Raw genomic sequence first — 12,005 nt, 5'->3', positions numbered from 1 at the left:
ACTTGTAAAGGGAACACAGCGATTTCTTCTCTTTTCACATCCATTCCTGGCGTTGTAATCAATAACCGCAATTAAAAAGCAATTGCCAGATGATTCTGCAGTGGAAATTCTGATTCCAGCGTCCGCAGAAAGAAACGCTACATATCAGTACAGAGCATCGCGCCAAGGCTGCTGATTCACTGCGGTGGTCATGTGACCCAGGAGCTCCGAGGCAGAACAGGGGATCAGCGTGGGGATCAGTTATAACTGACACAAAAAGGGGAGATGAGGGGACAGTTATATTTGTGACACACAGGGAAAGATAGGGTTGCCACCCAGACGGTATTTTAATGCCTTTGGCGGTAATTTTGTAGAAAAAAAATGTGCTAAATCCGGTATCATTTAGGAAAGAGCCCCCAGCCACTGTGGACAGAATCAAATGATGCACCCTTAGCCCTGCTGCCCTGCAAAAGAGTATGGCACAGGGGGGGAAATAGATTGAAATGGTTAAATGGTTATGGCACAGGGGGGGGAATCAATTGAAATGGTTAAATGGTTATGGCACAGGGGGGGGGGGATCAATTGAAATGGTTAAATGGTTATAGCTAGAGATGCGTGAACTTACAGTAAATTTGATTCGTCACGAACTTCTCGGCTCGGCAGTTGATGGCTTTTCCTGCATAAATTAGTTCAGCTTTCAGGTGCTCCGGTGGGCTGGAAAGGTGGATACAGTCCTAGGAGACTCTTTTCTAGGACTGTATCCACCTTTTCCAGCCCACCGGAGCACCTGAAAGCTGAACTAATTTATGCAGGAAAAGTCATCAACTGCCGAGCCGAGAAGTTTGTGACGAATCGAATTTGCTGTAAATTCTCTCATCTCTAGTTATGGCACAGGGGGGGGGAATCAATTGAAATGGTTAAATGGTTATGGCACAGGGGGATCGGTGGGAGGGGGGGATAAATCAATATGAATGGTCATGGCACAAGGGGATCAGTGGAAAGGGGGGATGAATCAATTGGAATGGTTATGGCACATGGATCAATAAAAATTAGTACAGTAAAATCTCCCTTAGCGGACAGTTTTTTAATTCCCCAGCAGAGTCCCATAAGACAATGTATTTGCATTCTCCGAATAACAGACATTCCCAATAATGGACGCGAACACACCCAATAGGGGACAAAACACTCCCAATAGGGGACAACCAGGCTTATGTGCCAGCCAATACTCCAGTAAGAGACTCCAGCCCCCGCTGCACCCCCAGCACAGAAGCAGAAGACTGATGTTTAAACAATGGTCTCCTGCTTCTGTACATCCACCGGCCACATCATTCACCCCCCACCTTCCACTTTATTCCCCCTGTGTCAAATCATCCACCCCCTTCATTACACCCTGTGCCACATCATTTCCTCTTGATCCAACCCATATGTGCCACTTCATAGAGGGGGGTGATGAATTTACATAGAGGGTAATAATGGGGGGATGAAATGGCACAGGGGGATCAAGGGGAAATTATGTGGCACAGGGGGTAAAGGGGTGGCACAGGGTATAAAGGGGGTTGAAATAAAGGAGGGGGGATAGTGATTAAACGGCACTGGGAGCTACTACAGTAATATTGCTTTTTATCAGGTCTTATAGGTAATTACGCTCTGGAATGAGTACAGGACAGTGTTCAGAAAGGTCTTTGAGCCTTTTTCCCAATAAGGGACATCTCTCGATAGTGGACACTTTTATTCCCCGCGAGTGTCAGCTATTGGGAGATTCTACTGTATAAGAATATGGCGGGGTGGGGGTTAACTGGTATGATTATGGCAAAGGGGAGGGATCAATGTGATGTCACGCATATATAAATAAGTATGCAAATTAGATTGGCAGGTATTTCTGGCCAAAAAGGTGCCAACCCTAAGGGAAGATGAGGGGACATTGCCCTATGATACGTCATTAGGTTTTTGGAAGCTTTCAGAACCTTTAATACTAAGCCTATGTTCACATGCTGCAGATTTGCTGCAGACACTGATAATTCCGCTCCAGTCACATTTATAGCACCAATTTCCTGTCGCAAACATTTCTGCAGCGTCTGAACACAGCCTTACACTTACTGAGGAACCTATCCTATTTTAGAACAAATCCCAAACACTTACAGAAGCATGGATAAGACACCCGCACAGTCTCTCACTACTCACCAACTTCTCCACTTCTAGTTTAGCGCCTTTACTATGTCACTTCCGGGTGCGGCCTTGGTCACCATGGCAACACGACCTTCTCTTAATCTTTTCTTTTTTTTACTTTATCTCTGTTCTTAATACCGCCGTCCAGTTACTGCTGTGCGGTTTTTGGGGTCCATTATCAGTAATAGACAATTTTAGCGATCGATCAAATCGGTAATCCTAAGGACGTGCGCTCGAGAAGAAGCTGTGTGCTCGATGCGTTCTGTCATCGATTGGTCTGGTCTGTTGCGGCAGAACCCGGAAGTATTGTGTGTGTCACACGTGGGTTGTGCTGGCTGATCGCTGCTGTTGGGTAGGAGGGATGGCGGTGCCGGTGCCAGCCTGCGGGGGGCCGCTCATCGGCGAGGGTGACCATGTGGTGCTGAAGAGGGAGGATGTCTTCAAAGCGGTCCAAGTGCAGAGGAGGAAGTGAGTTGCCAGATACAGATGTGTTCCGGTACCGCTGATGTAGATACACATGTGTTCCGGTACCGCTGATGTAGATACACATGTGTTCCGGTACCCCTGATGTAGATACACATGTGGTCCGGTACCGCTGATGTAGATAAAGATGTGTTCCGGTAACGCTGATGTAGATACACATGGGTTCTGGTACCGCTGATGTAGATAAAGATGTGTTCCGGTACCGCTGATGTAGATAAAGATGTGTTCCGGTAACGCTGATGTAGATACACATGGGTTCCGGTACCGCTGATGTAGATACACATGGGTTCCGGTACCGCTGATGTAGATACACATGTGGTCCGGTACCGCTGATGCAGATACACATGGGTTCCGGTACAGCTGATGCAGATACACATGGGTTCCGGTACCGCTGATGTAGATACACATGTGTTCCGGTACCGCTGATGTAGATACACATGTGTTCCGGTACCGCTGATGCAGATACACATGGGTTCCGGTACCGCTGATGCAGATACACATGGGTTCCGGTACCGCTGATGCAGATACACATGGGTTCCGGTACCGCTGATGTTCCTCATATGCTGACACCTTTGATGTCATGCAGCATTATTCCTGTCATCAGAATCATGGGAGCAGTTGAGCAGTGTTTCTCAAGCAGTGTGCCTTTAGCTAAAGACTGACCGGGCATGCTGGGAGTTGTAGTTTTGTAGCAGCTGGAGACACACTGGTTGGGGAAACCCTGATCTAGGGCAGTATTCGCCAACCTGGGAATCTTTTTTTTCAAAGAGTGTGTCTCCAGCTCTTGTAAAACTACACCTCCCAGCACGGTTGGAGAACAGTGCTGTAGAACAGTGGTCTTCAACCTGTGGACCTCCAGATGTTGCAAAACTACAACTCCCAGCATGCTCAGACAGCCGTTGGCTGTCCAAGGCATGCTGGGAGTTGTAGTTTTGCAAAAATCTGGAGGTCCACAGATTGGAGACCACTGCTGTAGAACATAGTCACACACGTGTATTTGTCAGTCTGTTACATCAGGTAGAGTTCACCCCCCAAAAGCCGTAATAGGAACTATCTATAAAACAGTAAAAACATTCGGGATTAGCTGTTTATACAACATTTGTATATAACGTTGTTATGTAGCCAGGGATTGTGTTTAAAAAAAGATAAAATTCACCCCCTTCTGACACTCCCCCCTACCCAAAGTTCCAGGTCCCTTCTGTTTTTTGGTTCCAGCAACTTGGTTTCCCAAAAGTAACTGCCCTGATCAGCCAATCACTGGCCACAGTGGTGTCCTGTCTAGGTCAGTGGCTGAGTGGGCAGTTTTTTGGGACAGCGTGTCACTGGAACCAAGAAGAAGGAGGGAGCTGCAGCAAACGGGGGATTTGAGAGGTAAGTATGACTTAGTGTATCTGTCATTTGCCAAAACTTCCCTGCAGCTACTGCCTGGGTGGATGGACAAGCAGGGCTCTGTGCAGGCGCTTGTCTTCTCAATTACCCTGCTCTGTGAGCCGGGAGCATGTCCTAGAGCCTCAGGGCCCTGCTTGTCCATGTTCTGATGACTCCTCTGGGAAGTGGCCAAGTTCTCTATCACAGTACCCTGGTCATGACTTTGTGCCTTTAAAAATGCTTAGTGTTCCTGTCGTCAACAAAAACTTTATATATAATGTGGAAAATGCCATTATATGTATATTTGTAATATATATTGGTTAAAAAATGTGTATATTTTTGTCCCTACAGCTATTGTTTGTGTGTCTCTATGAGGAGACCAAATACAGGAAGTGAGGATGGAGAAGCAGGGCTCTGTACACTGAGGCTCTATGACATGCCCCCGGCTCACACAGCAGGATGATTGACAATCCAGGAGTCTGCACAGAGTCCTGCTTGTCCTGCCCTCACTTCCTGTATTTGGACTCCTCACAGAGACACAAACTGGCAATAGCTGCAAAGACAGCATTGTTTCACCCAAAAATATACATATTTTTTAATCAATGTATATTACAAATATACCGTACATATAATGGTATTATCTACATTATATAAAAAGTTTTTGTTGGCGACAGGTACAATTTAACCTCTTCAGGACATAGGGCGTATGGATACGCCCTGAATCCCGAGTCCTTAAGGACCGAGGGCGTATCCATACGCCCGTGGGAATTCCGGCCCCCACCGCTAGCCGGTTGGGGACCGGAGCCGGATGCCTGCTGAAATCGTTCAGCAGGCATCCCGGCATATCGCCCAGGGGGGTCATTATGTCCAGCGATCTGCGGCGATTCCGGGTCAATCGGGTCTCCAGTGACCCGATGACCCGGAATTACTGGCTGTTCGGGGCCGTCTCTGACGGCCCCGAACAGCCAGAGCCTGCAGGGGTGAGGTGGCACTGGTGCCACCTCACGATCGCCCTGATTCGTCGGCCGGATTACCGGCCGACCAATCAGGGCGCCTGCTGCGGGTGTCACTCCCGCACCCGCTCTGCCCCTCTTCCGGAGGACGTGAGCGGGTGCGGGACGTGCACCCCGGGTGCTGGGGACCCCGATCCCCGGCGCCCCTGTTGGGATCGGGGCCCCAGGAGCAGCTGCGGCGGCGGAGACGACGAGGGACTGACCTGCAGCGTCTGGATCGTTGGAGGTGAGTGACAGCCTCCTGCTGTTGCTTAGCAACAGCTCCCAGCATGCAAAAAGGGCATGCTGGGAGCTGTAGTTATGCAACAGCAGGAGGCAGACCACCACAACTCCCAGCATTCCCTTATGGGCATGCTGGGACTTATGGTTTTGCAACAGCTGGAGGCACATTCTTTCTATGGAAAAGTGTACCTTCAGCTGTTGTATAACTACAACTCCCAGCTTGCACAAACAGCTAAAGTGCATGCTGGGAGTTGTAGTGGTGCATCTGCTGGTTGCATAACTACAACTCCCAGCATGCCCGTTGGCTGTCGGTGACTGCTGAGAGTTGTAGTTTTGCAACAGCTGAAGGCACACTGGTTGTGAAACTCAGTTTTTTTTTACCTAACTCAGTGTTTCACGACCGGTGTGCCTCCAGCTGTTGCAAACTACAACTCTCAGCAGTCACCGTACACCATGCACCGTACATGCTGGGAGTTGTAGTTTTGCAACAGCTGGAGGCACACTGGTTGTGAAACACTGAGTTAGGTCACAAACTCAGTGATACATAACCAGTGTGCCTACAGTTGTTGCAAAACTGCAACTCTCAGCAGTCACCGACAGCCAACGGGCATGCTGGGAGTTGTAGTTATGCAACAGCTGGATGTCCCCCCCAATGTGAACGTACAGGGTACACTCACATGGGCGGAGGATTACAGTAAGTATCTGGCTGCAAATTTGAGCTGCCGCAAACTTTCTGCTGCAGCTCAAATTGCCAGCGAGAAACTACTGTGAACCCCCGCCCGTGTGACTGTACCCTAAAAACACTACACTACACTACCACAAAAAATAAAATAAAAAGTAAAAAACACTACATATACACATACCCCTACACAGCCCCCCTCCCCTCCCCAATAAAAATGAAAAACGTCTGGTACGCCACTGTTTCCAGAACGGAGCCTCCAGCTGTTGCAAAACAACTCCCAGTATTGTCGGACAGCCGTTGACTGTCCAGGCATGCTCGGAGTTTTGCAACAGCTGGAGGCACCCTGTTTGGGAATCACTGGCGTAGAATACCCCTATGTCCACCCCTATGCAATCCCTAATTTAGGCCTCAAATGCGCATGGCGCTCTCACTTTGGAGCCATGTCGTATTTCAAGGCAACAGTTTAGGGTCACATATGGGGTATTGCCGTACTCGGGAGAAATTGTGTTACAAATTTTGGGGGGTATTTTCTGCTTTTACCCTTTTTAAAAATGTAAATTTTTTGGGAAAACAAGCATTTTAGGTAAAAAAAAAATTTTTTTTTACATATGCAAAAGTCGTGAAACACCTGTGGGGTATAAAGGTTCACTTAACCCCTTGTTACGTTCCCCGAGGGGTCTAGTTTCCAAAATGGTATGCCATGTGGGGTTTTTTTTGCTGTCCTGGCACCATAGGGGCTTCCTAAATGCGGCATGCCCCCAGAGAAAAATTTGCGTTTAAAAAGCCAAATGTGACTCCTTCTCTTCCGAGACCTGTAGTGCACCAGCAGAGCACTTTTCACCCCCATATGGGGTGTTTTCTGAATCAGGAGAAATTGGGCTTCAAATTTTGGGGGGTATTTTCTGCTATTACCCTTTTTAAAAATAAATTTTTTTTGGGAAAACAAGCATTTTAGGTAAAAAATTTTTATTTTTTTTTACATTTGCAAAAGTCGTGAAACACCTGTGGGGTATTAAGGTTCACTTTATCCCATTTTACATTCCCCGAGGGGTCTAGTTTCCAAAATGGTATGCCATGTGTTTTTTTTTTTTGCTGTTCTGGCACCATAAGGGCTTCCTAAAGGTAACATGCCCCCAAAAAAACATTTCAGAAAAATGTACTCTCCAAAATCCCCTTGTCGCTCCTTCCCTTCTGAGCCCTCTACTGCGCCCGCCGAACAATTAACATAGACATATGAGGTATGTGCTTACTCGAGAGAAATTGGGCTACAAATACAAGTAAAAATTTTGTCCTTTTACCCCTTGTAAAAATTCAAAAATTGGGTCTACAAGAACATGTGAGTGTAAAAAATGAAGATTGTGAATTTTCTCCTTCACTTTGCTGCTATTCGTGTGAAACACCTAAAGGGTTAAAACGCTGACTGAATGTCATTTTGAATACTTTGGGGGGTGTAGTTTTTATAATGGGGTCATTTATGGGGTATTTCTAATATGAAGACCCTTCAAATCCACTTCAAACCTGAACTGGTCCCTGAAAAATACTGAGTTTGAAAATTTTGTGAAAAATCGGAAAATTGCTGCTGACCGTTGAAGCCCTCTGGTGTCTTCCAAAAGTAAAAACACGTAAATTTTATGATGCAAACATAAAGTAGACATATTGTGTATGTGAACCAAAAAAAAATGTATTCGTAATATCCATTTTCCTTACAAGCAGAGAGCTTCAAAGTTAGAAAAATGCAAAATTTTCTAATTTTTCATCAAATTTACGGATTTTTCACCAAGAAAGGATGCAAGTATCGACAAAAATTTACCACTATGTTAAAGTAGAATATGTCACGAAAAAACAATCTCGGAATCAGAATGATAACTAAAAGCATTCCAGAGTTATTAATGTTTAAAGTGACAGTGGTCAGATGTGCAAAAAACGCTCCGGTCCTTAAGGCCAAAATGGGCTCCGTCCTGAAGGGGTTAAAGTCAATTCCTTAGTTGTGAAAATTGACAATAATCCCACCATCCAATATATATCTACCAAAACACTGGGATGTACTAATAAAATAAATAAAACCTAACCTTTATTAGACATGCAATAAGAGGTAAAAAAATAATGAGTGTTTTCTGCATAAATAAAAAACAACGGTCTGCAAAACCAATCCAGCAGTTGCCTACTGTATAGATACAGAATCCAGTACCTGTGAATGTGGGACAGGGTCCTATACAGTAAATAAGTTACTGAGAGTGGCCTTTCCTAACACCAAAAAGTCCTGTATAAAGTACTGACCTTATCTGGGACAAACGATGCAGTGGTATGTACTGTCTCTATTAAGTCCTATATGGCCCTATAGGGGTAAATAGAGGAGGACCCCCAAGTCTGGCCCTATTGTATCCTCTCCCTTAACTGTTTGACACGTGGCTGGGTCACTCGCCCAAGAAAGGACGACCCTCGTGTCTCTGGTGCCTGACCCTACTATGCACAGCCCCTACCTACATTTAGAAGTGTAAAATTGTGCAAAATGTAGCCAAATAAAGTGCTGACAATATTGTAAGGTGCATGATGAGGAATGAGCAGGGACAAAAACACATTACGATTCCATTTATTTATATATGGCTTGTACATAGTACCGTATATACGCCTAACTAACCAGTACCTGTTACAGTGGTCCCTCAAGTTACAATATTAATTGGTTCCAGGACGACCATTGTATGTTGAAACCATTGTATGTTGAGACCATAACTCTATGGAAACCTGGTAATTGGTTCTGAAGCCACCAAAATATCATCCAAAAAATAGGAAAGAGTGAGGATTAAAGATAAATAAGTAGATAACTAATATAGATAAAGCAAATCCTTACATATAAAAGTAAGAAAGATCTGCTGGGATTTCAGTGTTTCAGTATTTCCCAACCAGGGTGCCTCCAGCTGTTGCAAAACTACAACTTCCAGCATGCCCGGACAGCCTTCGGCTGTCCGGGCATGCTGGGAGTTGTAGTTTTGCAACAGCTGGAGGCACCCTCTTTGGGAAACACTGGTCTGTGTAGAGGAAAGGAGCTTCTTCAGGGTCCTGTACAGAACACACAATGTTCAAAAAAAAAAATGGAAAATGGAGCCGCCCTCACCTGGTGTCCAAATGGGCAGCTAACCCTGGTACAGGTAAAGAGTACAGAACATGTAATACCTCCCTGTACTGTAGGGGGCGCTACCAGACACCAGTCAGTGCATGCACTTTAGGAATACACGGGCTTTACCAGTGAAATGTCCATTCTGAATGGTCGGTTCTTCCGGCAATTGACACGTTTCGCTGATTCCATAGCATTGTATGTTGAGTCTGGTTTCAAGTAACAATGGTCCAGAATGAAACTATTGTATGTTGAGGCCATTGTAAGTTGAGGGATCACTGCATTTTAATTTACTTATGTGTTTTTGTCCCTGCTCATTCCTCATCATGCACCTTACGATATTGTGAGAACTTTATTTGGCTACATTTTGCACAATTTTACACTTCTAAATGTAGGTAGGGGCTGTGCATAGTAGGGTCAGGCACCAGAGACACGAGGGCCGTCCTTTCTAGGGCGAGTGACCCAGCCACGTGTCAAACAGTTAAGAGAGAGGATACAATAGGGCCAGACTTGGGGGTCCTCCTCTATTTACCCCTATAGGGCCATATAGGACTTAATAGGGACAGTACATACCACTGCATCGTTTGTCCCAGATAAGGTCACTGGGGGACATGTATCATTTCCAGTGTATAATAGAAGTTTTTTACCCCTCTGCCTGTTGTGTAAATTTGGCGCAGCTGCGTTAAATTTATCATTCTTGCGCAGCTACTTTCTTGAATTGCGTTTAAATTTAGATTTCTCCACAGAGCATAAATTTACACCGCAGCTCTATTTAGTAGGAGCTTTGTCTGCAGTGGATCTGCACCTAAACAGTAAGTTTTGTCCTCGTTATTAGTTTTAGAATTTTTTTCTTCATTATGTAGAGTTTTAATCTCACAATAATACCACTTTTTGCACCCAATTATAACACATCAATTATACCAATGTCCTTATTCTTCATTTAACATCTGTGACACCCCTGTGCAAATCACCTCAAATGTACATGGTGCACTCTCCCTTATGGCCCTTGTTGTGCGCCCGCAGAGCACTTTGCGCCCACATATGTGGTATCTCCGTACTCAGGCTAAATTGTGTCCCAAAAAATGGGGATCTTTTTTCCCATTTACCTCTTGTGAAAATGTAAAGTATGCGGCAACACCTGCATGTCAGTGTAAATAATTTTATTTTTATAAACTAACATACTGGTGTAGACTCCAACTGTTCCTTTTCATAATGGGTAAAAGGAGAAAAAGTCCCCCAAAATCTGTAAGGCAATTTCTCCCGAGTACGGCGATACCCCATATGTGACCCTAAAATGTTGCCTTGAAATACGACAGGGCTCCGAAGTGAGAGAGCGCCATGCGCATTTGAGGCCTAAATTAGGGTTTTGCATAGGGGTGGACATAGGGGTATTCTATGCCAGTGTTTCCCAAACAGGGTGCCTCCAGCTGTGGCAAAACTCCCAACATGCCTGGACAGTCAATGTCTGTCCTGCAATACTGGGAGTTGTTGTTTTGCAACAGCTGGAGGCTCCATTTTGGAAACAGTGCGTTACCAGACGTTGTTCATAATTTTTGGGGAGGGGAGGGGGGCTGTGTAGCGGTATGTGTATATATAGTGTTTTTTACTTATTTTATTTAAGTGTAGTGTTTTTAGGGTACAGTCACATGGGCGGGGGTTGACAGCGAGTTTGCTGCATCTCAATCTTGCAGCACTCCCTGTAAACCTCCGCCAATGTGAGTGTACCCTGTCCATTCACATTGGGGGGGGGGGGGGGGACATCCAGCTGTTGCAAAACTACAACTCTGAGCATGCCCTTTGGCTGTCCGTGCATGCTGGGAGTTGTCGTCTTGCAACAGCTGGAGGCACACTGGTTGCGAAACACGGAAACAGACTCAGTGTTTCGCAACCAGTGTGCCTTTAGCTGTTGCAAAAGCTTCAAATCTCAGCATGCAGTGACAGCAGAAGGACATGCTGGAACATGTAGTTATGCAACAGCTGGAGGCATACTGCTACAACTCCCAGCATGCCCTTTGGCAGTCCGTGCATGCTGAGGGTTGTAGTTATGCAACAGCTGAAGGCACACTGGTTGCAAAACACTTGAAAGTTTTTTACTTAACTTAGTGTTTCCAAACCAGTGTGCCTCCAGCTGTTGCACAACTTCAATTCCCAGCATGAATGGTCTGTCAGTGCATGCTGGGCGTTATAGTTTGGAGGCACACGGGTTGGGAAAAAGAGTTAGGAAACGAACAATGTTTCCCAACTAGTGTGCCTCCAGCTGTTGCAAAACTATAATTCCCAGCATGGCCAGGCATGCTGGAAGTTGTATTTCGGCAATATCTGAAGGGTCAGATGTTGACAAACTACAACTCCCAGCATGCTTGGGCAGTCTGGGCATGCTGGGAGTTGTAGTTTTGCAACAGCTGGAGGTCCACAGTTTGTAGACCACTGTATAATGGTCTCCAATCTGTGGTCTTCCAGATGTTACAGAACTACAACTCCCAGCATGCCTCGACAGAGTGGGCATGCTGAGATTTGTAATTTTGGAACATCTGGAAGAGCACAGATTGGAGACCATTATACAGTGGTCTCCAAACTGTGGCCCTCCAGATGTTGCAAAACTACAACTCCCAGCATGCCCAGATGGTCACATGGTAAGATGGCTGGCTATCAGTGATAGCCACCATCTTACCGGGCGCTGGGGAAAAGTATAACGGAAAGCAGTAAATTTTAAAAATAAAAGGAGAATGATCTACAGTGTTAAGTGGATTACAAAGCTATTCTAATGTGACGGATCTTGTTCAATGATAAGTTATCAAACATTTCCTATGTAAATGTATTAAATTGTTGGATCATAAAATACCAATATACAAGTGATCTAATGAATAACTGAACTGTAACAAATATTCTATATGCAAATTATTATAAAAGTGCTTTGGAATAACCAAGGAGTAAAAAGCAATATAAAGCAAACCAAATGAAGAATTGAGATAGGAAAGTG

General features: G+C 45.3%; 2 protein-coding genes across 3 annotated transcripts in view; one reads left to right on the top strand and one right to left on the bottom strand.

Moving 5' to 3' along the window:
* Positions 1 to 2,301, bottom strand: part of MCM8 (minichromosome maintenance 8 homologous recombination repair factor) — a 46,739-nt gene extending 44,438 nt beyond the window's left edge. Inside the window, exon 1 of one of the 2 annotated variants that reach the window (XM_056567820.1) lies at positions 2,161 to 2,301. The gene's annotated coding sequence lies outside the window, so the exon portion shown is untranslated. Of the gene's footprint in view, positions 1 to 2,118; positions 2,135 to 2,160 lie in introns of those variants that run through there. The other variant, XM_056567821.1, reaches the window with a different exon arrangement.
* A 181-nt stretch (positions 2,302 to 2,482) lies between these two features.
* Positions 2,483 to 12,005, top strand: part of TRMT6 (tRNA methyltransferase 6 non-catalytic subunit) — a 54,490-nt gene continuing 44,967 nt past the window's right edge. Inside the window, exon 1 of the mRNA XM_056567822.1 lies at positions 2,483 to 2,613. Within this exon, the coding sequence (XP_056423797.1) occupies positions 2,507 to 2,613 (107 nt within the window). The 5' untranslated portion in view covers positions 2,483 to 2,506. The remainder of the gene's footprint in view (positions 2,614 to 12,005) is intronic.

This window comes from Hyla sarda, chromosome 3 (genome assembly GCF_029499605.1).
Source record: "Hyla sarda isolate aHylSar1 chromosome 3, aHylSar1.hap1, whole genome shotgun sequence".
In the NCBI taxonomy this organism is placed as follows: Eukaryota; Metazoa; Chordata; class Amphibia; order Anura; family Hylidae; genus Hyla; species Hyla sarda.
This window is presented reverse-complemented; position numbering and strand designations above follow the sequence as displayed.